General features: G+C 29.4%; 1 protein-coding gene across 4 annotated transcripts in view; it reads left to right on the top strand.

Annotated features, from left to right (window-relative positions):
* LOC111427554 (vasoactive intestinal polypeptide receptor 2-like) overlaps positions 1-25,924 on the top strand; it is a 30,604-nt gene extending 4,680 nt beyond the window's left edge. For 2 of the 4 annotated variants that reach the window (XM_071194123.1, XM_023062756.2), the window contains exons 2-12: positions 21,318-21,450; positions 22,905-23,014; positions 23,078-23,224; positions 23,278-23,372; positions 23,431-23,596; positions 23,650-23,815; positions 23,935-24,065; positions 24,126-24,356; positions 24,408-24,550; positions 24,606-24,739; positions 25,052-25,924. In XM_071194123.1, coding sequence (XP_071050224.1) covers positions 21,330-21,450; positions 22,905-23,014; positions 23,078-23,224; positions 23,278-23,372; positions 23,431-23,596; positions 23,650-23,815; positions 23,935-24,065; positions 24,126-24,356; positions 24,408-24,550; positions 24,606-24,739; positions 25,052-25,278 — 1,671 coding nt within the window. In that variant the 5' untranslated portion in view covers positions 21,318-21,329 and the 3' untranslated portion in view covers positions 25,279-25,924. Of the gene's footprint in view, positions 1-13,259; positions 13,601-17,234; positions 17,374-21,317; positions 21,451-22,904; positions 23,015-23,077; positions 23,225-23,277; positions 23,373-23,430; positions 23,597-23,649; positions 23,816-23,934; positions 24,066-24,125; positions 24,357-24,407; positions 24,551-24,605; positions 24,740-25,051 lie in introns of those variants that run through there. The other 2 variants (XM_023062755.2, XM_023062757.2) reach the window with 2 other exon arrangements.
* The last annotated feature ends 793 nt before the right edge of the window (positions 25,925-26,717 follow it).

Below are 26,717 nucleotides of genomic sequence, written 5' to 3'. Positions count from 1 at the left end.
ATCGACATTTAGTGTCACTAGGAAAATTTTAAACGAAATGTTGTCTTCTAGTTTGTAATCCTTTAGTAAATCCTAATTTTTTTTCCTATGGTTGGAAAAGCGATGTGTAAGGTGTATTCAGGTGTAGTAAGGTCTGTGAGTGATTACGTTGGTAATTTTTAGATTGAACCAATATTACGAGTAAAAAGCTGATTAAAGTAGATGAAGGACGATTCTTCTACGTTTAATCAGCTCTTTACTTGATTAACTAGCACTCTGGAGGAAAGGAAAAAGTAAACAAAACGAAAGTTCAATTTAGTCTCTTGTATTGTTCTATCTTTAGGATAGTTCCGGTACCTAACATTTTTTAATCTTAATTTTTACAAAATCTTTTATTTTAATCATTACGATAATTACTTCCAGTTTTATATAACTTCGTGGAAAAATCCTCTGTTGATTGTAAAATTTTTCTCTTTCCCATTCACTTCTTATTATTCTCAAGCCCTTATGTCAGTTATTCTAAAATGGGATTGGAAATCGATTTTGTTGTAGACCCTTTTTGGAATGGTGGTTTTTCTCATTATAAATCCAACGATTAAATTAAACCATTTTTTCTTTTCAAGAAAATAAAGCAAACGTAAAACGAATTTAATGCACTATTTAGAATTCGCTTTTGGAACGTCAACCAAAAGAAGACCGATCTTCAAAATCATTGTGGCTTTTCTCTCCATACTAACTTTAATGTTTACAACTCCACTTTTGGGTTTTATAGGTTTAACCTTTTATCCCTTACAAGTTTTAGTAGTTTCCAAATGGTCAATTAAGTATAAAATTACTGTTTAAGTTGCTTTTTGTTAAGTTGCATAAACGAGAAAAACTCAACGTGAGTTTAGACGTAAAATGTGCATCTCGAAATAAAAGAATCACGGAATATATACTGTGGAGATAGTACTTTTTCCAATCTGGGTTTTATACATCAGAAATTCTATAAGTATTTTGTATTTTGCGATTCTCTGCATTTGTGTGCTTTCAGCATATTCGTACTGCTACGTCGCATTTCAACAATAGGTTATTCTCTGAAGTCGTTTAAAGAGAAAAGCACGCTCTTATTTCGGTCCCGCTTTATTGTTATCACTTTTGCACAACATAATCAATATTTTGTAAGGTTAGATTAAAATAAAATTCGTACTACCTTAGAAATAAGAGTTTTGTCGACGTGAAAACCGTATCTGTGGTATTTACCGGATTTGACGAACGATCTTAGTCTTGGAATTCAATTATCGCATATTTCCTCGAACGAGAATAGCAAGGCAGCGTGACTTTTTGCTCTTGTTGCTGAAAAATTTTTCATCAAAACTTCCAACCTATTTTGCTTCTGTTTACTACAAAACAGGTAAAATAATCAGTTTGTCATCGGAATTTATTGATTTTCATAAAAATTACAAAGTTTTTATGTTTAAGAATAATCGTTCTGATTCTAAACCATTAATATCTTTTTTAATACTGCTTCATTAACGATTTCTCTCTGCGAAAACAGCGAGATGATTTCCTAGCTTCCAAAAAGAATATTTCTCTTTTAGCTTTAATTTAATATATTCAATATAATCGTTTAATTCGCAAAAAATTGATCTGTTTACTTTTATAAAAAAAATTACCTTGAAAATATTACTTTCTATGTTAATAACCTACTTCATAATTCAGTTCACATAATTCATAAGCTTTTGATGGACAGATATTCAGAATGTATAATGATGTAAACAAGAATTAGTGAGATGAAAATAAATGATCTTCAATATTCCATTGAATTTAATTTCAGTTGTGGACAACAACACTCAGAAAATGTGAAATAACGATCCCTGTAAAATCGTTGCAAATTATTGATTTTTTTATGGCAGTAGATTCTCCAGCTTAAAGTAATATCCAGAGAGCAAATAATCATTTCTGGCTTAAGAAAACGTTGCACAGAAATAATAAGTTGTTTTTGTTGGTCTTTTTTCCATCGAGATTTCTTCAGAACTTATTAATAAAAGATAATAAGAGTATTAAAATTCTAATCAAACTTTATTAACTTTAACTTTTAAAAAATCTCATCCTGTTAGATAAAATTGATTGATTTTTTCATACCACAGGAGTTTATTGTTTTAACTTTTAATTTAAGAAAATTAATTTCCGTTTTGTACTGAATTTTACTATGATATTGATTTTAGCGGAAATTGGTTTTATAATTCAACAAGTGAGCTAGTAAAATAAAAGCAATTAAACTTGGGAAAATGTTCCATAAACAGTTAAATATGATGAAACTTTTATTTATTTTCAGGTAGATTTTCAACAACAATGATTTCCTACGATATTAATCATTGAGTCTGGTCCGCAAGCGACCTAGGTTTAATTAGTCTAAAATTCTACAAGTTTTCCAGATTAATGCAAGGTCACTTGTGGCCGAGGTGCTGTCAGTTTCAGATTGATTTCATCTTAATTACTGAACCTCGGCCGCAAACGACCTCTACTTAATTAGTCAAAACATCTGCATGTTCACGTAATAAGTATTTTCTATGCTAAAATATTTGGGCTAAATTGAATAAATAGGAACATTTTTAAATTAGACAGGAGAGAGTAAGTAATGAGACTTATTCTAAACCAAAGCTTTAAGCTTTCTCTTTAAAATTATGTATAATAACTGTTGGGTTGGATTGGAAAAATATTGAGAAAAAAAATGTTGAAGCAAAACTTACATTTTCGTATAACCTAAAAGTTTCAAAAAAGATGCTGATTTAAAAATTCCTGAAAGCCGTATTTATTGAAATTAAGGAATGAGACTTATTCTAAATTAAAGCTTTAAGCTTTCTCTTTAAAATTATGTATAATAACTATTGGGTTGGATTGGAAAAATATTGAGAAAAAAAATGTTGAAACAAAACTTACATTTTCGTATAACCTAAAAGTGTCAAAAAAGATGCGAATTTAAAACTTCCTGAAAGACGTATTTGTTGAAATTAATGAATGAAACTTATTCTAAATTAAACCTCAAAGATTTCTTTTTAAAATGATGTATAATAGTCGCTAGGTTGGATTGGAAAAATATTGAGAAAAAAATGTTGAAGCAAAACTTACATTTTCGTATAACCTGAAAATCTAAAAAAAAATGTTAATTTAAAAAATTCCTGAAAGCCGTATTTATTGAAATTAAGGAATGAAACTTACTTTAAATTAAAGCTCAAAGCTTTCTCTTTAAAATGATGTATAATAATTGTTAGGTTGGATTGGAAAAATATTGAGAAAAAAAATGTTGAAGCAAAACTTACATTTTCGTATAACCTAAAAGTGTCAAAAAAGATGCTAATTTAAAAATTCCTGAAAGCCGTATTTATTGAAATTAAGGAATGAGACTTATTCTAAATTAAAGCTCAAAGCTTTCTCTTTAAAACGATGTATAATAATGGTTGTGTTGGATCACAAAAATGTGGAGAAAAAAAATGTTAAAATTAAACTTACATTTTCGTATAACGTAAGTGTCAAAAAAGATGTTAATTTAAAACTTCCTGGAAGCCGTATTTATTGAAATTAAGGAATGAGACTTATTCTAAATTAAAGCTCAAAGCTTTCTCTTTAAAACGATGTATAATAATGGTTGTGTTGGATCACAAAAATGTGGAGAAAAAAAATGTTAAAATTAAACTTACATTTACGTATAACGTAAAAGTGTCAAAATAGATGCTAATTTAAAACTTCCTGGAAGCCGTATTTATTGAAATTAAGGAATGAAACTTATTTTAAATTAAAGCTCAAAGCTTTCTCTTTAAAATGATGTATAATAATTGTTAGGTTGGATTGGAAAAATATTGAGAAAAAAAATGTTGAAGCAAAACTTACATTTTCGTATAACCTAAAAGTGTCAAAAAAGATGCTAATTTAAAAATTCCTGAAAGCCGTATTTATTGAAATTAAGGAATGAGACTTATTCTAAATTAAAGCTCAAAGCTTTCTCCTTAAAACGATGTATAATAATGGTTGTGTTGGATCACAAAAATGTGGAGAAAAAAAATGTTAAAATTAAATTTACATTTTCGTATAACGTAAAAGTGTCAAAAAAGATGCGAATTTAAAACTTCCTGGAAGCCGTATTTATTGAAATTAAGGAATGAGACTTATTCTAAATTAAAGCTTAAAGCTTTCTCTTTAAAATGATGCATAATAATGGTTGGATTGGATTGGAAAAATATTGAGAAAAAAAATTTTGAAACAAGACTTACATTTTCGTATAACCTAAAAGTGTCAAAAAAGATGCTAATTTAAAAAGTCCTGGAAGCCGTATTTATTGAAATTAAGGAATGAAACTTATTTTAAATTAAAGCTCAATGCTTTCTTTTTCAAATGATTTAAAATGAGTCTTTAAAACTACCGGTACTTTAAAGTACCGTCGTCGGGACACAAAGGGTTAAGCCAACTCCGTCATATGCTACTAAATCTAGTTCAAGTAGTTTCCGCAAATCAACCTGACAAAGTGATGTCAAGTGAAATTAATAACGGAAATAATCAGAGAGATGTCAACAGTTTGACATAGAGATGATCTCTCAACTCGACCTTATTTCACGCGTGTGTTCACATGTAAAACCCTTATGGATTTCATCCCAACTGAAATAAAGCGATGCGCGATGTTTACAGAAAAACGTTTTTTAAATTTTATTTTTCATACGGGCTAGCAGCATTTTGTAAAACAAGTTCTCATATTAACTTTGTTGGGTTTCAAGCTTCCGGTTATATTTATTTAAAACGAGTTAAAAAAACTGGGTGAATAGAACTTTGCTCATAGAATCACGTAATTAAATCATGCCATTAAATCAAGTAACTAAATTGCAACGGATCAAATAACGAAGTTATCCATTTACTGATAATGATTACGTTATGGTTCTAATCATTAAGATCCTTAGTATTAAGATGAGACGATGAATTATACATCCATGCAAATTGAAACTGAAATAAATGGTTACAAGGATGAGTTTTATTGCGGCGTAATTACAAAGTAATGACCTTTTAATGAAAACAAAGCTAATAGATTCAGGGTAAACGACTATTTCACCCTTGTTTTCTTTGTCTCACAATTGTAAAAAACAAAATATTTATGTTAAACACGATTTCGTCTAAAAATTATACAAACAGGGTTTACACTTGAAAGTTTTTATATTAATATTTTCATCTAAAAACGCTTAAAACTCACAAACGACTCATCTGTAAAGTAATTTGATATATGAATAATTTAATTTCAAGTGGGATTTCATCTTTTAATTTTCAACTTAATTGAAGTTGGTTTAAACGTTGTTAACATCGAAAGTAATTTCATTGAGATGGATTTTCGTTATATCACAGTAGTCAATCTTAATAGAGTTATAGGAGTTACTCCGAAATTGACTGAGGACACTGGTTATTAACTACATATAATTGACTTCCTGAGTGTGTAGTTGTAGATTAATTAACTATTTATACAACAAATTACCCCTTCTATTAAATTAATACTTTTCTTTGTTGTAAGTAAACTAAAAATGCAGTTCGGAAAAGATTTCAGATTAATAAGTTTTAGAACGGATCGAACACACATTGATGATGTTTTTATTTTTATTATTTTTAGTAGATACCTGTCATCGTATAGAACATAGAATTGATGACATTTACCAACATTTCTACTAAAACTTATGAGAAATATTGATCGTTTATAAAATTATTTCCAACCAAGTTAGGAATTTAATTAAAGTTTAATATAAATTATAATTAATCGATTTTAATGATACCCTTTTGGTGATAATGAAAAGGACTGACTCTACGTTATTGTTAATATGACGTTTTAGAACCTGGAGGAGGTGTTATAAGAACTTATAATTAATAACCCGTACGCGAACGAATAGATCAAGCTCCTCGCAAAATTTTGTAGAAAATAATACTTCCCGGGAATTGAAACCCTGCGGGGATGAGAAGTAACACATCCATTCAAATACTCGAAAAATAAGAACTTTTTCAGGAAGCTTTATTTTTATCTGTATATTTTTATTGAACTAGAACTAGAACTAACACTAGACCCAGAACTAAAAACATTTGGGATTAGCCGTTTTATGAGACACACCCCTAGACTCGATCAAAATTTTTCTTTTATATTATAAACCTTATTAAATTTTAATAAGATTGTATCTTAACCTTAATTTGTTCTCTAGTTATAATCGGTTACATCAAAACTATGTTTCCGTAATTGGGGACTTGAGTTTCCGTTGGAGTCGTTAATTAGCGAATGTTGAGTCGAGCATTTCAATCGTTGTATGCATTGCCGGATATATTGCCCATTGAGATGTTAATAACTAAAATTGATCCATTAATAAACAAGATAACCGATGTGTTTGATTAATTTGTCTTAATGTTTGGCTAAACATTAAGCTTTCGATTTTCACTTGCTAAAAATTTTTATCTTAAAATTAGAATTAAATTGGTTTAACTTTTTATTCAAAAAAGAAACAATTAAAACGAATTCTTCTACGAATCTTTCTTATATAAACGTTTAATTTTAAAAGGTATCTGGTTCACCAGTAATAATGAACCATTAACTTTTAATTAAAAACGGCGGTCGGAGCAATTAAAATAACCTTTTTAAAACCTTTTCCTTACTTGCGATGATTCTAAACAATATTCAATTATCTTGCATTGTTTATTTTAAATATTTAATTAATAATTGATTCAATAGATATGGAAAATTAAATTGCATGTGTGTAATAGAAACGGTTTACCGAGTAAATTGAATTAATTCGATACGAATCAACTGTACATATACTTGCACCTATTTCAATTTATGAATTAATACAACCATCGTTCCAATATGAAGAACTTGGAATTTACATAACTTAGAGAAAATAGTAGTTCAAAACTTTAGCAACAAAGTTCGAATTGTGCCTTCACAACTGTACAGATAGAACATTTGGTAGTATGACAGTTTCGCTGTATATGAATCTACGAAGTTTAACCGGTGAATATGGGACCAGGTATATGTAAACTATATATCGATTAGATCTAATTGCATTATGAAGAGAAACTACGATTTTAACTTAATGTTTGTACTTATTTACATTATTGTAGTTTAATAATAGAATATCCTCATGTAATATTTGAACAACTGGTATATTTCGCATAAACTAATAATATTTTGTTTCCATTATCTAGATAATCACTGTAATTGACTCAAATTTTGTTTAGTAATAGTTTAGATTATTAAGGAAAATCCTTGGGGAAGAATGGATTTGTCTCAATTTAAAGTGCCAGTGCTAAATAAGTAATCTAATAAAGTTCCGACTACGCAACTTGATTAAAATTCTATATCTCAATGTTTCTCGCAATTATAAGAAAACACATAGCATATTAATCGTTTAAAATGACTTTCAATTCGTTGTATGTTACTGATTTAAATAATCCTGTAATAATGGATTAGACGGTTCATTGGGAAAATAAAACAACCATCGAATAAGTTAGTAAACATCTCCGAACAACTCAAACTAGACATTCAACTTAAACGAACTTACAACGTCCATAATCTGTAGAGTCGTGATAAAGTCGAGAGAAGAGCTTTGAGTTCGTTGAAAATAGAATAAGGGCGACACGGATTTAAATCAAATCAACTAACGTTCAAACAATCCCCGAAGTTCATCTTAAATCCGAAGGCAAAACGATTTTCTATAGTAAAAGGGACAAAATAAGAATGTATAAAATAGAAGATACGATCTAAAAGATTTTGTAGGATACACGAAAAGGTTATTATATTGATGGATATTTTATAATCCATTTATTTTTATGGGTTTTTGACTACACGAGGAAATAAAACGATACAATTCGGGAATATTGACCGAATGGCAACCGATCGATAATCACCATTATAATGAACAATTCGAAATTAACGAAGCGGTATATATTACTATACAGAACGATCATCACATGCGTGATATTACAAGGTGGTATAGTATCTAGTTACAGCCTGATTTAATCCCTGCTTGAATATCATGTAAATCTATTTCATACAACACATTCCAACAACCCTAATTACTCATCATCAGCTATTTGATATACGAATTAAATTAACGAAATAACTCTCTGTCTTCTAATCCTTTAAACAAGATTGTCTGTAGCATTATCAAACGATTGTGTGATACGAAATTGTATGTTGCGGAAATTGTGGAATTTACATTATTGGATTGTTACTCTGCATAGCTGACTGCAGTGTTTTAATTGACTTACTATGTAGATTGTTACAATGATTAAAAAAATATTAAAAGTAATAAGCTAAGTACAAATCGCTTGATGAATACTAGTAATTATCTAAAATGCTTTGTAGTTATATCACGATATATGGTAAATTAGTGGAAAGAGCGCTCGGAGAGAATATCAGTGTAATGTAATAACGATGTTATAAATGTGTATAGGATATAATTAAATGCGTTTATCAAACGTTCTGAAACACTTTATAATTTATTGCATTAAAACATTAGTTGTAATTGATTAATTAGTATGAAGATGAAACAAAATTAAATCCAAGAAAATAAAATGAAATGATTTATATGATTTAATGAAGCTGTAATGAAATCAATTTGACCAAATATATGTATCAGATTAATTCGATCTAAAACACTACAGATAATTAAATGTCAATTTAATGTTGTGTACATTGACACGCTAATTTACTTTATTTACCATGAATATTGAGGACATAATCGATTTATTGCAGACATAAATTTGAAAAATGAGATAATCGGAATGCCAAATAAATTATGTAACATTTTACAACAACTAGATATTAAATTTAGTTACTAAACTATTCAACAAACTTATACAGGTTTAAGTGGGTTAATGGAAAGGACAAAAGAATACTAAATTTAGTGAACAAAGAAGTTAGAAAGCATTTCGGTGTAGAAATTTATGAATTGTTTCTAAATGAAAATCGATTAAGTTGGCATATAGATGTAGCTATATTCCAACATTTATCGAATTGAAAACAACTCCCAAACGAAACGCATAGTAAGTAACACGTTTTTCCGTTCAAAGTTCACGGTTTCTCGCATCTCTTTCTTCTGGAAAGAGCACAACGGCGTAAGGAATTGAATGTATAAATTTAACGATCGATGTTCAATGCGACAACGAAACCACGCGTTATTCGATTTCTCTTCGCTTCAAGTGAAATGTTATATTGTAGGATGTAGATATTGCAAGGATTATTTTAGCATGTTTCAATTTTACAACAGCCCTAAACATTTCTGACTTTCCATTAAATTTGCAATATCCATATAATAACTAATTTCCAAACATTCATTAGTAAATTGAATGTGATTGACAGTTTTTGTTATGGATTATTTTCTAATAAATTGTCGTGATCGAATGAAACAAAAGGACCAATCTAAATAGAACATGCAATGACAGGTCGAAATCACGAAAGCGTAATGAAGCGATTTTCTTGTTTACGTGTTTCCGCAGTGTGTGCGAAGTCTGCTAAAATGATTGAAATGAAAGGATTGCTTTTGTCAGTTCTATTATGCTATATACAACTTATAACCCTTAACTTTTCATTTTAACCTTTTAAAAGTTACGGTGAAATTCCAACGCAAACATTCCAAAAACTTTGTTATTAGTTATCTTCAGTTAATTATGAGCGGGATCACTCCAACACTTTCCTTAAGTTTTCGAAGTTATTCAAATTCGAAATTATATAAGATTCAACTTAAAAATGAAACGAATGAAGTTGGATTTTAGTGTTTACCTGGCGAATTTCAATGTAGATTAGATTACTCTCTTCCACTTTAAGTAAATGCAGAAATTATCAACGTCTGCAATATTGGTTCAGACAATTGCTTCGGCGTTTGTAATCGTATGGCAAGCAGTGAAATTTATCTACAAGACGTGAACCAATTCGAATAATTTAACCGTTTGTCGGAACGTGATGCTTGAATATAAATTATGTAAGTTAACGAATTTCAACCGTTTATAGAAGATTGTCCTTAACCTAAATTATCTACATTTATAAATAATGAGACCATTAATATCTAATTATCTTTAAAGTGTCAAATTTTATACATAAAAAGTATGATTTAACATTTATAGGTTCCGTAAGAAAAATTTTAAATTGGGACGTGATGAAAAGTAAATTAAAGGAGGAATTTAAACGACGCTGTACTTCACAAAATGCTTACTTGATTACCGTAAGGATGTAATGAACTATTATGCAATGTTTACTGAAGGTGTACGAAAGCGCAATTAAAGGGTACTTGGTAGAAAGTGTTTCTAGAAACGTTTCTCAAACAATGTTATAAATTACAACTGAATCCAAAATCAAAATGAACAAAATCTTTGAATTAAAAGACAAGGTTTTTTTTCGTTTAAAGTGTGTTTTAGATAGTCTGGAATGTTTTTCTGTCTGAAAATTTCAAGCTATCTGTAACCGCTTTGTGTTTCCTATTTACTCAGTTATATACAGTGTGTCCCAAAAGGTATTACTGCTTGCAATTTACTCTAGGAATAATAATAAATATGACATTTCTTAGAAAATCTTCACAATTTCATCAAATGTGAATATTTTTCAAAAATCCTAGGTAGTTCCCTAATTTTTCAGTTTAGAAAAGTAATCGTACTCGAAATTTGACTAAATCCAACCAATCCGGCTGGTGTGTGATCCAGACTGGACGTCGCGCATTTATTTTACCTATACAAAGAAATAAAGGCGCGACGTCCAGTCTTGAACACACACCAGCATCATCTTTTCCGATTAGGCGGAACACCCCCTGATGGCTTCCTTCAAAAATCTGGTAATTACAACAAGCTTTACTCCAATTTTTTTCATCGGGCAGGTGCGAAGATAACGATCTACTGAGGGATGACGATAACTGAGGGATCTTGACTATTAGCCCCTATATAGAAATAAAATACGTTTTAAAACTAGAAAAGCTGCTTATTAAAACCCCACATGCCGTTTTTAGAATTATTTTTCTAAAAATATCAATATATATTACATCAATCTAACAAAAAAATCTTAAAGTGAATATGATTGATGGCACTTTAAATCTTACGTTTAGATTATCAGTCATCCAGACTCAAATAACTTTATATAAATCTGTCTTGTTGATATTATTTTTTGTTTGTTTTCGAAATGTCTGATTTTATATAAAAATCATACGATGTGTATTCTCCAACAATCACAGCGAAAATATAAATGCGATAACAATTCCTAAAAACAATGTATTGGTATAAGATTAAGATAAGTTTTGTTTTATCAAAACTATAATTATTGTGCTTATCAATTTTTTTTGTAACGATTTGATTAAAATTAATATAATAATTATGTTGTAAAGATAGCTTATTTAATATAGAGTAATAAAATATGTATTTTATTTCATGTTTATGTCGCAAAAATTAAGCGTTTTTTAATTATTTTTTAAAGGTAAGTTTATTGTACGTAGTTCAAGTGGCGTTGAAAAGTCTCATCAATAACGTTTTATTTTAAGAAAATTTTTTTTTTAATCATTTACTCAAATCAGCATATTAAATCTTGTACTTTGTTCGCATCTACTTTAAATCGACAATGATCGGAAATTAAAACACGCAACAAATATTTATGTGCTTATAACATAAATAACAACTCAATTAATTAAATGATTACAAGATTTTTTTGATAAAATTTCTTTAATTTTAGCAATAAATTATCGTTTATCTTGTAGAAAATCTTAAAAAATGTTTAAGGAGATTAAACTTACTTAATTTATAATGAATCCACTATGAGTCATTTAAAATAAGATTGATTAAAAAATTGAATAAAAATTTAAGGTCATATGCACTATAATTAATAATATAATAGTAATCACCAAGGTTATTTAAGTCGATACATTAACTTATACTCTTGAAAATTCAACCCACCCACATGATAACAATAATTTAAGTACAAAGCCCAAATTAAACCACTTACTACACTTATTGTTTATTTTGCAAAATTTTCTTATCGTTATCTTACAGTTTATTCCGTAGAGTAATTGAATCCGGCTCTTATGTTGTTATATCTTATTATTGTATTATTAGCAACATTTAATCGTGTTCTACCGCATTATTTACGAAGATAAATAAAAATAAATCATTGTAAGGAATTTTAAGGGAGTGGTAAAATATGCGGCACACTCTTATTATACATAACGACCTCTCCATGTACCATCTGGGGCTCATCTTGAAAAATGAACATTTAAAAGCCATATATTATGTTTGAAACTATAACGTTTTAAATCTTTAAATAATATTGTGTAATATGTTTCATAGGATATTATGTATCATACATGCTTTCTTTTTCTCAAATAGCAAAAACGTACAATGTGTCAATCCACATATGCATGATTCATCGTAGTTTCAAGTCACGTACATCTTGACTCGCCGGCTGGCTTAACATTAGCTTCATGACGCGCCTTTATAAGATGGAACTGAAATGTTACAGTCGATTCTTTTCTTTTTCTCCATTCGTACCGTTATTGCTTTTGATATCTCTTTGCTTTGCTATGTTTGGTGAAAACTATATAAAAACAGAAGTGATTTGCGATAATGATGTTGAGAATACAAAAAAGTCTAATAATTTTGAAAATTTTAATTAAAGTTTTAATTATAATTGCTACGAATTGAGCGTTCATTAAATCAATGTGATAAACTACTACATAGTTGACATGTACATTAACAAAACCATTAATTAAAGTGATGTGTTTCAGAAATTATGTACGTGTAGAGTAGTGGGTTGGTATATGAGCAATATATGAAGTTTAGGAATTGTCAATTACGAAGACTATTAAAATTTTACTAATTTGATCATAACACATAAGCTTGGGTCTCACTTACATTGTTGTTGAATTCAAAACATGTAAGAGTTTTCAGGAATGACCCTGTATGTTTTGAGTAAGTATTCGCACTGCACCGTTTAATTGGTCAGTTGTATCTATCATTGTGATGTAGTCCAGAATGTACAAAATATCTATCATATATAAGTCTCGTTTACTGAGTTTCGATGTATTCTGGGTAGTAGCTTCATTAAGATTTTTTTGAAGTCATCTCGAAGTCTCTAATCAAAAATCAATTTAAATTAAACATAAAATTTGGAATAAACAAAATCTATCTCTATCGAATCCCCCTCATCAGGACTACCGTTAGGATAACCATGAGGACCACTATTAGGTAAAACGTCACGTCTGTAAACATGGTAAAACCATCCGACTGATTCGGTCTGCGGTTGATTCGAGTACGATCTTATCTAATCAAATATCGAATCTGGATAAGAGCTTCGCCGGCCAACAATAAATCTCCGACGAACAAAAATGCTCGTGCACAACTCCGGATGAGCTAGACAATCGAATTACTTGGTGCTACAAACCGCAGCGGTCGTTTTTTTTGCTTCATATAAACAATTTAACCGAATACGCAGAAAACAACAAATTTGTTGTAGAAGGAGTTGATTTAGAACAAGTTTAATTAATAATAATAAAAGTTTTAAATCTTTCGATTCGTGTAAAGTGTGTTAAAATTAACGTTAAAATAATTTTTTAATAAATGTTGTGGCAATTGAAAACGATAAATCATGCATATTCATATGGTAAGAATATTTTGATTGTTTATTGTTAAAATAAACTATGTGTATCGCTTATTGTGTATTTTAAGATAAGAGTCTATTTCTTTATAACAATAGTCATAGATTTATTATTTTTTTTTGTGATTTCATTCTCTTCATTTAAAAAAATTCAATTTATTTATATAGTTATGTTTTTATTGTTTTCCAATATGTTTTTGTAACAATATTAATAGATAGATTCGTGTTTTAATAGTTCTCGTTACTTTTATCAATTTATTATGTGTTTATCGTCCACGCAGTTATTATATTGAAATTTATCGGTCAATTAATCGAATAGTAACAAGTAAATTAATTGTATCATATTACATTTCACAGCTAAACTTCTTGAAACACTGTAATATTCATTACAATTCAAATCAATTTGCTAATTATTTATTGTTTCCCATAAATATTTACGGATCAATTACTTTATTAATTACGAAAAGATGGATTACGTCTCATCATCGCGAGGAAAGTAAATATTTTGTTAAGGTAACCTTTGTGACCATGAAATAAAAACACGAAGTAATTTTCTTGCGACCTGTATTGTTGTGCAAACAAAACATTAATGGTTCATTTCGTTGACACACTCGTTAGAATACGCGGTTTGTTTATCAGGGGCGGGTTGACAAAATTGTCTTTGCCGTCTCATGTTCCATTAAAAATTGTATTTAATTGTGTATAACTTCACTAAGCGGTTCTAAATGCTTAAAGATCAGCAGAAGTTTTAAAACAAGTCTCAGTACTTTGGTATAAAATCGTTTCTAATAAATATTCAACAAGAAATTTATCTTGGAAGAGTTACAAAGTTGTTTGAAATTAAAAAGTGGGTATATTAAAGTTTCGTGTTCTTTCCGGTTACTAAGTTGACATTAAAATAATTTATACGTAAATATAAGATTAATTAAAATAATGTAAATGAATACAAAAAGTTGTGTCTTTTATAAAATACATGGAAAGACGTGTGTATTCTTCTGCTTCGTGTTCTCATAACTGAGAAGTCGTGATTATATGTTTATGCCTCTTTAAAGTACAATATGTGTACAATATGAAGATGTCGAAACAAGGTGTCATATTCTTTTAACGATGCTAGATCAGTAATCTTGGTTTTTATGTCTGGTTTTCGAATTCCACCATCAAGTTCTTCCTTAATATGCTCTATGGGATTTAGGTGCAGTGATTGGGTTATTTCTAACATTATGGAGCAATTCTTCATATTTATAGTTGTTTGCTTTGGATCTTTATCGTGCTGATCAATCCAGTTTTTTTCCGAAGCCAAAACTAGATTAATATGTTAAAAGTTAATATTTCGGCAATAAACATCACATGACACTAATAATATCTGTTCGAAAAAATTGTCGATTATTTCAAAAATTTATTTCTCAAGAACTAAAAATGATTTTTCAAAACGGCTAGTTGCATTAAAAAGAGGATACTTTAATTAATAATTGGTGATATTTCCACAAGAATGCTTGATGAAATTAATTTTATAGCGAATTTTGAAAATTATGGATGAAAATTACAACATCGAAAATTTTATCAAAACTTCAAATATAGTTTTCTCAAAAACTAAAAGTTATTATTCAAAACGTGTTGGTTCATTGGAAAGAGGACACTCTTATTAACATTTTGGGAAATTTTCATACTCATATTCTAGGAAATGGATTTTATACGAATTTTTAAAACTTAATGGGCGAAAATTACAAAATTCGAAAAAATTGTCGATTATTTCAAAAATTTATTTCTCAAGAACTAAAAGTGATTTTTCAAAACGGCTTTTTGCATTAAAAAGAGGATACTTTAATTAATAACTGGTGATATTTCCACAAGAATCCTTCGAGAAATTAATTTTATAGCGAATTTTGAAGATTATCGATGAAAATTGCAACATCGAAAATTTTATCAAAACTTCAAATATAGTTTTCTCAAAAACTAAAAGTTATTATTCAAAACGGGTTGGTTCATTGGAAAGAGGACAATTTTATTACCACTTTGGGAAATTTTCATACTCATGTTCCAAGAAATGGATTTTATACGAATTTTTAAACTTAATGGGCGAAAATTATAAAATTCGAAAAAATTGTCGATCATTTCAAAAATTTATTTCTCAAGAACTGAAAGTGATTTTTCAAAACGGCTTTTAGCATTAAAAAGAGGATACTTTAATTAATAATTGGTGATATTTCCACAAGAATCGTTCAAGAAATTAATTTTATAGCGAATTTTGAAAATTATCGATGAAAATTGCAACATCGAAAATTTTATCAAAACTTCAAATATAGTTTTCTCAAAAACTAAAAGTTATTTTTCAAAACGGGTTGGTTCATTGGAAAGAGGACACTTTTATTACCACTTTGGGAAATTTTCATACTCATGTTCCAAGAAATGGATTTTATACGAATTTTTAAACTTAATGGGCGAAAATTATAAAATTCGAAAAAATTGTCGATCATTTCAAAAATTTATTTCTCAAGAACTGAAAGTGATTTTTCAAAACGCCTTTTAGCATTAAAAAGAGGATACTTTAATTAATAATTGGTGATATTTCCACAAGAATCGTTCAAGAAATTAATTTTATAGCGAATTTTGAAAATTATCGTCGAAAATTGCAACATCGAAAATTTTATCAAAACTTCAAATATAGTTTTCTCAAAAACTAAAAGTTATTTTTCAAAACGTGTTGGTTCATTGGAAAGAGGACACTTTTATTAACATTTTGGGAAATTTTAATACTCATATTCCAAGAAATGGATTTTATACAAATTTTTAAAACTTAATCGACGAAAATTACAAAATTCGAAAAAATTGTCGATCATTTCAAAAATTTATTTCTCAAGAACTAAGTGATTTTTTAAAACGGCTTTTTGCATTAAAAAGAGGATACTTTAATTAATAATCAAAAGTGATAACAGCGACAGTTCTGTTAGTAATGAATGTGATGATGAATTATAAGCGAAGAGCAGTTCAGAAACTGGTTGTTTCTTATTCCAAACGATTTAGCAAGCAACGTGGAATTAAATGGAACTAAAAAGTCAAATCATTAAGACGGGTACGGTTTGTTTTTGCTTATTTCTGGTCTACGTTTCTGAAATAATCCAATTACTGACTACAAAACCCGTTCAATAACCCAATCAACTACATAAAGAACCTCGTTTTCACTTCGTGTATATCATAATGAACGAATTTATTACGCTTAATTTATCCCTTCAAATTAACCCCACTAAACGAAAGAAAAAGGGTGGATTAAAAGTTCTTTCTACTCAAATAGGTACAAGTTTTTATTACCAAGGCACCGTTTAAAGATTTATGCACTATAAAATGAACGATCCTCATAAATAGCGAACAGGGTAACGTTTTAATACCGTTCAATTTAATAACGACTTAAATGCCGAATATAGTGACCTGCTTATTAGCGTTTTCCCCATTTAGTCGTTGAAAATTAAAGGTACTTAAAAGATGAAATGCTGAAAAGTTGGAAACTAAATTTCATCGCGGAATTTTGGTCGTCGTACATCGTGTGCGCATAAATAAAATATTCTTCGAGAGTATAATGGAGCAACAGATGGGGACGCTTTAAATCGAGAGCACCGGAGCTAAATTGCATAGTGTGTCTAAGTGACCCGTTGAACTAGTGACAACGAAGGTTCTACACGCAGTGATGAGCCCCAATAATTTAAACCCAACATTAATGTCGTACTTGACCGAGTTTAAAATAACTAGTGCAAGTTATGTTTTTACTTAATTTTGCTTTATAATTGGTAAGCAAGAAATGAGCATAATTGATGAAATTACTTACGTGCTTTCCTACAATTTCTGGACTTTTCATCATTTTGCAAGAAATTAATTTAACTTAGATTTTTAAATGCAAATAGTTTTGGTATTTACATTAACATTAATAATTTTGCCCTATTTAATTCAATTTTAGTTTCTACTAAAAACAATGTTTGCGATTCATTCTATGCAAAAATATTCCAAATTAATTTGGCAAACAAAAAAGCTTAATTGGTGCATAGTTTGAAACAAAGAAATAATATAAATATAGTGATGTAAACTGTATTAATTTACACAATTGTGAATTTAGATCAATTTCAAAAAAAAAAAACAAACGCAATTTAATTTTATTGCAGAATTTGAGCAAATAAATTACTTGTTGTTTAAACAAAACATTTTCCATCTCACTGGAAAATATATTCACTCAGAAAGCAATTGTAAAATGTTTACTCAATATCGATTTTACTATGCAAATACTCTTTCACGATACTCGAAAAAGATTTACACTCACTTTTCCACGGAATAAAAATGTTCGAGTGAATGTTCACGTATATTTTTAACGTAAAATGAACTTACACGGGAATGATTTCTTTTACATACATTTTCCACCGTGTTTTGATTAAGAACGAAACAAAAATAGTGTAGGTACAGCTTCATGATATTGATCATTTTGAAACAAGTCTCGTTTAAATTGTGTTAACGTTATCTTAACACAAACTTGATTGTTTTAAAACCTTTATTAAATTTCGACTAAGTATTTTAGATAAGAGAAAACAATTTCCGTGGGTTCACTCTGAATTACTAGGTCCCCAGGTCTATTTTACGATGTCTTAGGTAATTATCTTCTTTCTTGGTAAACTATTACAACAAGAGTGCAGACGACATTAACTTTAATTAGTAGTAGCGTACCCAAAGGCTTTGTTGGTTCTAATGGGTATGCTTAGGTGGTGGTTCTGACATAATCAATTTATAATCCATTAGATTCATTTATATTTGTATCAAAAATTCGTAAATCTCGTATTCGATTAAGATACTACGTGCATGTCGCAAATGCAAATGTTTCAATTACGGTTTTGCAAACTCGTAATTGTTGGTTACAAACTCGTCGGTTGTATTTTAGTATTGCAGCATGATTTAAAAGTACTTAAAAGTTCCGATTTAAAAATTAAATTGGATTGCAAAAATTTATTTTTGCAATTTGTTTGCACATAATTAACAAATTTAAAGGTACAATAATAATTTAGTTTTTACTAAATCAGTAAACAATATGTATTAATTTATTTTATTAGTTATTATTTTAACAATTTTCGAATTCACGTAGTGTGCTACAAATGGATATAATGAATCATGAATATTCGGTGAGTTTTAATATAGTAGAGATTTTTTTTTGAGTGTAGAGATTTTAATATTAATAACAACAATATTATTTGAGTGAAAAAATAATATTTTTACTGGCTATTCAACTTCGAACTTTGATTGGGTACACACAAAGTGGTCCACTTAAAACGGTTACGAAATAGATTTAAGATCTAAATTAAACTAAAAGTGATAACACGGAACTTGTGAACAAAAACGTTTGTTATTAAATAATCGATAATATAAAACAACCTGGCGCCATTACCCACTCTTTGTGACTGTTCATTTAGTTATGCATTATCTTGTTTTTGTTCGCTAACGATAATGTAAAAAAATTTGAAAGAGCAACTTTAAATTGCTACGAAATTGGAAAAGGCAAGATATATTTCAGGATTTTTTCTGTTACTATGACTATTACTATTTTAGTAGCCGAACTTGTTAAAAACTTATAAAGATCATGAACATATCTGTTAAGTATGCTAGTTTCAAAATTTTTAACACCATTTTTCAGCTCTTTATCTATCATTTACAAAAACTTGAAGTTCATGTCCATGTTCAACAATTGTTCGATAATTGTCAGATACCTTTCTGGAACCTTTTTTGTGGAGTGAGACATATATCAGTTTAGACTAGTCTTCAGGCATAATATATTCTGTAGTGCAGTTATCATTCCCCTGATGATTTACAAGGTTTTAATTTTCTGAGTGCACTTACTCTATTCTTTGTTGCTGGTCGTCTCGGTTGTGTTTATTGACATTACTTGCTTGCAGTAATTTTTCCATCTTTCCTTGAGCTGAGATTTATCAGCACACCATCTTAAGATCTTATTGCTCGCTGTTTCAGAGTGAAGCTGCGCATTTTCAGTCTAATTTTCTTGAATACTGAGGGTTTCGTTTTTGTGTATTATTCTATTTGTAATCGAAAGAAAGTAAACCATACTTTTGGAAACACTGATTTAGATCATGAAAGTTTATGTTTATAAATGCGATATTAATTGGTTAATTTGTTTATAAAATTTCTTACTATTTATTAGATAATGTCATGCGATAGTATCCACTTTCAAATCAATTAATTACATATACGTTATAAACTTTATCCAATACCTGATAAAAATGATGGGCGTAAAAAGTAACGTTGTACTCATTGGCCATATGGACAGGGCTATCATTACGAGCTACATCAAAATGAAATATAAATTTATTGCACATAGCCTCTTTTAATTATAATAAACTCTCCCTTTTTACGTTTATTAATGAGAAAGCAATAATAATGATGATACAAATCAAGCAATAAAATAAATAATGTGGATAAGAAATAAACGCTGATAAGTATTTCATATTTGTTTGTATATTCCGTAATAGTCACATATGGTACAATACGAAATAATCATTATGATATAGGTTTAATTGAATTAATTGCAAATGACTATTTATTAATACTAATATTATTAACGTGGCTTTCTTAATGTCATTTTTTTAAAATAAAATACAATCGTGTAACAGTCAAACCGCCATTAAATATTGACGTTCGCTGACAACATGGTCCACTTCCGTTTATCGATTTTATGGTGACCGGAAACGTGACCAATTTTGGGAGTTCATTTCATGAATCTATTATACTCGAAAAGTCTCTATTCACAAATTCTCTTATACGACAATGGATGAATAACGACTATAATAAAAATTTGATGTCTCAAACGTTTCATTTCTTCGATCTTTATGGAAACGTTAACTTTACGGATAATTAAAAGTAAATTACTCTCTTTTAATATACCGAATTCATAAATAAAAACGAGCATACAATAAAAAAAAAACGTATTACATGGATCTTTTCTTTTTTATTATTTCTCTTGAAATATGATTGGAAACTCTGACCGAGACTTTGCGAAAGGGTTTGTGTTTTTATAGAGGTTCCAACAAACTCTTTGAAAAGTTAGTAAGTAATCCGTTTTCAAGGTTTCTACAAAGGTTACTCATAAATTTTAAATGCTTTCATAAATGGGTTACTTTATTTACGATGATAATAAAACTATATAAAAATAAATTCTTTTTTGTACGTTATAAAAGTCCACAGTATTTGTTGTAACACATTACAAACTTTATAGTTCTTAAAGTATACAAAACAATACGAACGTGACGACTTGTCAATATCATTAACACGCAATGTTGAAATAGCTGACTCGTGCGAGTAATCTAGACCAAGATGAAAATCTAAAAAAGTTTTCTTGCAAAAAATTTTGTTCGAAAATGTCTAGGTTAAACTTTTTATTAGTTTTGAATACTTTTATAATTATACATAAAACATGCGATCAAATACACGAAAACTTTATTATTAGAGATATGTATTATCGAAAACAAAAAAGAATTCCATTACTTGTAATTATCTATAATATAAATACTTCAGATATATATCTTTACAGAATAAAACATGTTCAAGAGGACAGCCTCTTTGATTATGTTAACTGATCTGAATCACTTGACATAACTTAATTTGCATTTAAATGACTGCTATATCTGTGTTTATTTTTAATCGAGGACATGATTAATTTATTAATTAGATATTATTATTTTCGCAGGATTTACTCGACATGAATGAAAGCAAACGACTTCAAGAAAAAGGGATAAGGGAACAACGAGAACATTGCTATATTAATTATGGAGCTGGATCTCTATCGAATAGCACAGCTGCTATATTTAATGAAACTACAGGTAAAGTAAATCGTATTTCAATATGTCAATTTTAAAGTGTTAGTCATTCTACGATTATCATTCTATTATTTATCACATGATGTCATTTTATTTCTGTCAATTACTTAGACGTATTTCTGACCAAATTTATCCAACCATATACAAAACGCATTATATTTAGAAATAGCATTAGATTCAGAACATTGTTACGATATTGAGTGGTTTGTTGAACGAACCAGACTAAATCGGCGAATCGTCAGTTTTCTGCCTGTAATATAACTTGAAGGCTTGAGGTTCAGATCTCCAGCCAGAAACACTGTTTTCGTGTTATCAACTATGTGACCGTGGTTAGATCTATGATCACATACGGAGCGACAATCTGGTATAGGAAAGCTCGATAGACTTCAATTATCACTAAAGTTTCACGAATTTAACGAGTAGCTGGATTGACAATCTTTGGTGCGATAAGCACAACACCAACTCTAGAAATGGAGGTTCTGCTTGGCCTATCTCCTTTGTATTTGCATATAGAGAAGGTGGCCAGAACAATCATTTACAAATTCAAGAAATATGTATAAAACTGCTCCGACATGTACTACCAATGGGCTGCGGAAGACACTATAAGCACTGATATTGTGCTATTAATGATGTTAGATTTTACGGGATCACTACCAGTGATTAATGCATGTTCACAGATGGATCAAAAACGCTGGAAGGGGAAAAAACTGCCACACACTTCGAATTAAGCAAGCTTACAGCCTGGGTACGTACTGTACTGTATTCCAGGCGGAACTATTTGTTATTGACATGGGTGCTAGATTCCTTCTTGAGAGAGGGGTGAAGAACATGATAGTACGATTTTTCTCACACAGTCAAAGAACATTAAACACACTGAGTTGTAATAACAGAGTTTCTCTGATCTGGGTACCAGATCATTTTGAGGTTGCTGAGACGAGAGGGCAGCGCTAAAGCGTTTCTAGGGCCAGAGCCAACAGTTGGTATATCATTTGCGAAGAGAGACTTCGCCTATTGTGGACCAATTCTCCTGGAATGAGACACGCTTAGTTGTTTATCAATAGCGCCACTATCAAACCAGGGAATATTTTAAGACTTGCATGAGGCAGCGTTAAAGTTCTTTACTGGGAACTGCCGATTAAAGACACACCTCAACTTGTTCGATCTAGCCGACGATGTTGAATGCCGATTATGTGCGGAGGACGAGGAGACGGTTGAGCATGTTTTATGCCACTGCTTTGCTGTTAATCGTATCAGATTTTCGATTTTTGGGTCGCAGTTTATCTCTCTATAGGATCTGAATGATTTTTCACTGAGCAAGGCATTAATGTTCGTTAAGAGCGTTAGATCTTTGAAGTTTATGTAATGTAATGTAGTGGAATCAAAGTGATCAATTATGTAAAACAAATTTATTTCTTTATTTCTTCAAAAAAAGCTTATAAATAATATTACATTTTCAGAAAAATGGTTTTGTCCAGCTTATTTTGACGGAATATGGTGTTGGTCTCCAACTCCTGCAAATTCTTCGAATATAGTACCATGCCCACCTTACATAGCTGGTCATAAAATAGTAAATAATTTTACAACCGTTAATATTAAAAAATTAAAAATAATTTTTGCTTATTTTATTTAGGACGCGAATGCAAGTAGATTTTGCACTGAATTGGCAGAATGGTTTATTAATCCTGAACGTAGAACGTATTGGACAAATTACTCCCAGTGCATACAAGACAATCCAACGGTTGTGGATAAAATTTGCGATGAAAATGTAACATTTCCGGTGAGATTCCTAATATTATTATTTTTTTTATTTATTACATTCGATATTTTTAGCATTACATTCAACTTATTAATGTTATATCACATACGGGATACACAATATCATTTTGTGCACTGCTGATTGCTTTCGTGGTAATGTTGGCGATAAAGTAATTTAAAAAAAATAAGATCTAATAAATTAAAAGTGTTAATTTTTAATTTTTGTAGAAAATTACATTGTCCAAGGAACAAATTGCATATGCACCTATTTATGTCATTTATACTAAAAATATTTTTCGCGCATTTAAAAGATATTTTATTCGTGGGTGGAATTGGATTAAAAGAAAATATTGTTTCTAAAAACGGGGATAAATACTTTTTTCATGATCGAGAAGTAAATATAATTTAATAACCTAATTAAGAATATTTAAACTTTATTATTTACAGACTAATAATTGGACTTGCAAACTTGTAACAACGTTATGGGAATTATTTATCACAGCGAATTATTCATGGATACTCATGGAGGGTTTATACTTACATAATTTGATATTTAGAGCTCTCTTCGCCGATTCCGATAGAAATATTCTTCATTATATCATTCTCGGTTGGAGTAAGTCCTTGTTTAAAATATAGAGATAAATATGAATATTAATAAAGCACGGCTTTTTTAATATTTTTAAGTCCCACATATCTGCATCATAAATATTGAAATTCATGTTTACGTTACAGCGCTACCAACACTCGTTATAATACCATGGGTTATCACAAGAAGAATATATGATGATACGTTTTGTTGGACAACGCATAATGAAGAATACATATTCTTAATCATACGAATTCCTACAATGATATCAGTACTTGTAAATAATTTTATTAAAAAAAAAGAATCAATTTACTAAATTATTATTAATTAATTTCAGATTAACTTCGTTTTATTTATAAGAATAACAAGAGTAATCTATAGCAAATTGCAAGCTCCTATTTACGAGGAAGCTCGTCGATATCAAAAATGGGCAAGATCAACCCTAGTTTTAGTTCCTTTGTTCGGGATTCATTACGCTCTCTTCATCAGCATTTCCTACCTGATGGATCAGCATCCCATAACAGAATTAATATGGATCGGATGTGACCAATTTTTCGCCAGCTTCCAGGTAAACATAAAATGAATTATTAAGGACCCTAATCAATCTTATTTTTTTAAGGGCTTATTCGTTGCTATTTTATATTGCTTCATGAATGCTGAAGTTAGAGCTGAAATTAAACCGTTTATGCATTCATTTCTAACCAACTGGGCTACAAAAGACTATTTTAGGCACCTCTTTCCCTGTCGTAATAAATATTTGAGGTAAAATATTTTAAATTGATTTAAAACTCATTTCTCATATCATTTTTGCATTTAGGTCAGGAAGGGGAAGACCATCAGTTTGCACAACAATGTCTTGCAGTTCTTTGTATAACAATGGAATAGGACATCATCGAAATAGCAAAACGAAATGGGAATCATCTTTAAAAGGAAAACATTCTGGAATTCAAGGTAAAAATATTTTATTCTTACCTAAAATATTTTCCTTGAAAACATATTTTATAATTAAATTTCATCGGTTACATTTCTGATCGAACTCAGAATCTGGCCACGAAACGAAGCGTTTTCAAGCTCTTAATAGCTTTCACAGCGTTGAGTAGAGTCGATCGTTCTAATTTTCGCTTTGCGATCAATACGAGTACATCACGTAAGGATATTCACAGACCGCAGGCATGGTTGCTCATTTTAATATTCGATTTAAACGAGTTGTATTTATTACGATTTTGTTGATATTTAACAAAATTTTTGTTGTTATGATTGCAGATAAAGAAAAAGATCATGTTTGTAAACATAACACAAGAAGTTGGCATGAAGCGTCCTCGAAATGGTTGCAAGGAGATAATCATTCAAAGGAATCCGAATTTAATCGATCGTCGCAAACTGAGATGACTGATGACAGATCTATGAGATTAATTGTTGATAATGAGAAAAGTAAATCCGTACCAAATTCCATAAATGAAACTGCGTGCATGTTGCCGAGAAAAGATTAAAAATTCTAGTCAAAAAAAATTTTAAACTGGTGAATCAATATGATGATAACATATCACCAAAAAATAAGACATTTTTTGTAGGATACTGAGTAAAAAGACAGACATATGTGGAACAAATGTGATATAGTTTGGAAACTTTTTTATCAGATACGAGTAATATTATTTATAAGCGATAACTCATTCAAAAGACCTACTTTGTAACTTTAATGTGATTATATAAAAAATAAAATACTCGATGTTTTGAGGTATTTTTTCTAATAGTACAAATTACTGTAAGTTTTCGAGTTGATAAATGTATGAAGTCATTATTATAACATAAATATCCCGCACCTTTTAAGGGTTTTAAGATTTTAAGGTTACTACTAACCTTAAACCGCTTTTGATTGAAGTTTTCGTATTTTGCTTTAGCATCTGATCATTTTGCCATTATCAAAACCGTAATTAACCGCAGTATGAGAATACGGAATAAATCAAAAACAAAAGAAAACTTTAATATCAATAATATTTATTTATTTTTCTTAAAGAAAATTATACATTTTTTTATTATCTAGTTATAATTAGATGTTATATGGAATTAATATGTGTTATATATGTTAGATGTATACAAATTTCTGTGTATAAATAAAATATCTATTATAATTGAAAATTTTGTTTCAATTAGTTATCCAACTAGAAATTATTTAATTAAATATTAAACAATGCTTTATATTTATTGTACCACGATAATTAATCGATTAAGTTTATAAAATATTTACCAAAAATATTAATTTTTATTATTATTTTTCTTTTTGTCACATTCCTAGACAACCCCCCATACTATATATTTGAATAAGAATGTTTTTGAGTTTACTTATTGTATCAGTTCTGTTATATTTAACATCCGATCTTCCTGAACAAGTGAATACATTGATCTACAATCGATCTGTGTCTGTGCTTGCTTAAAACGTATTAATTTTGCGTCCACCCAGAGATGAGGATAATGCTGAACCAATGGAAAATGATGAAGAAGATATTCCCTCAATGTCTAAAGCCATCCCTAATGCTCCTATTACTGCTTAGACCAGTTCCAGTATTCATTGGTCCTCTGTTCCTAGTATTAACCTACGAAATTTCCAATTTACTAAAAGATAATACTTAGATTCTAAACTAACAATTGGAAACAAATATCATTTGTAACATACAGACGAATATTTTGCCAAAACTACTGTTTCTACTTCTTCAACCAGAAAAAAGATCAAGGTCAAATTTGTATGTTCTACAAATCTCGTGGTTCAGATAAAACGACAGAATTAGAAATAACTACCAGGTAGTTCATGTAACTAAAAAAGTGTAACGAAGCAAAAACTGAGAGACAAGAAAAAGATTTTGAAAGAAAAAAGAATTACAAAGTAATTTCACGTAGAGCTTTCCAAGCTGTCTTAGTTTGATCACAGTTGCAA

Source organism: Onthophagus taurus, chromosome 2 (genome assembly GCF_036711975.1).
Source record: "Onthophagus taurus isolate NC chromosome 2, IU_Otau_3.0, whole genome shotgun sequence".
NCBI classification, from domain to species: Eukaryota; Metazoa; Arthropoda; class Insecta; order Coleoptera; family Scarabaeidae; genus Onthophagus; species Onthophagus taurus.
This window is presented reverse-complemented; position numbering and strand designations above follow the sequence as displayed.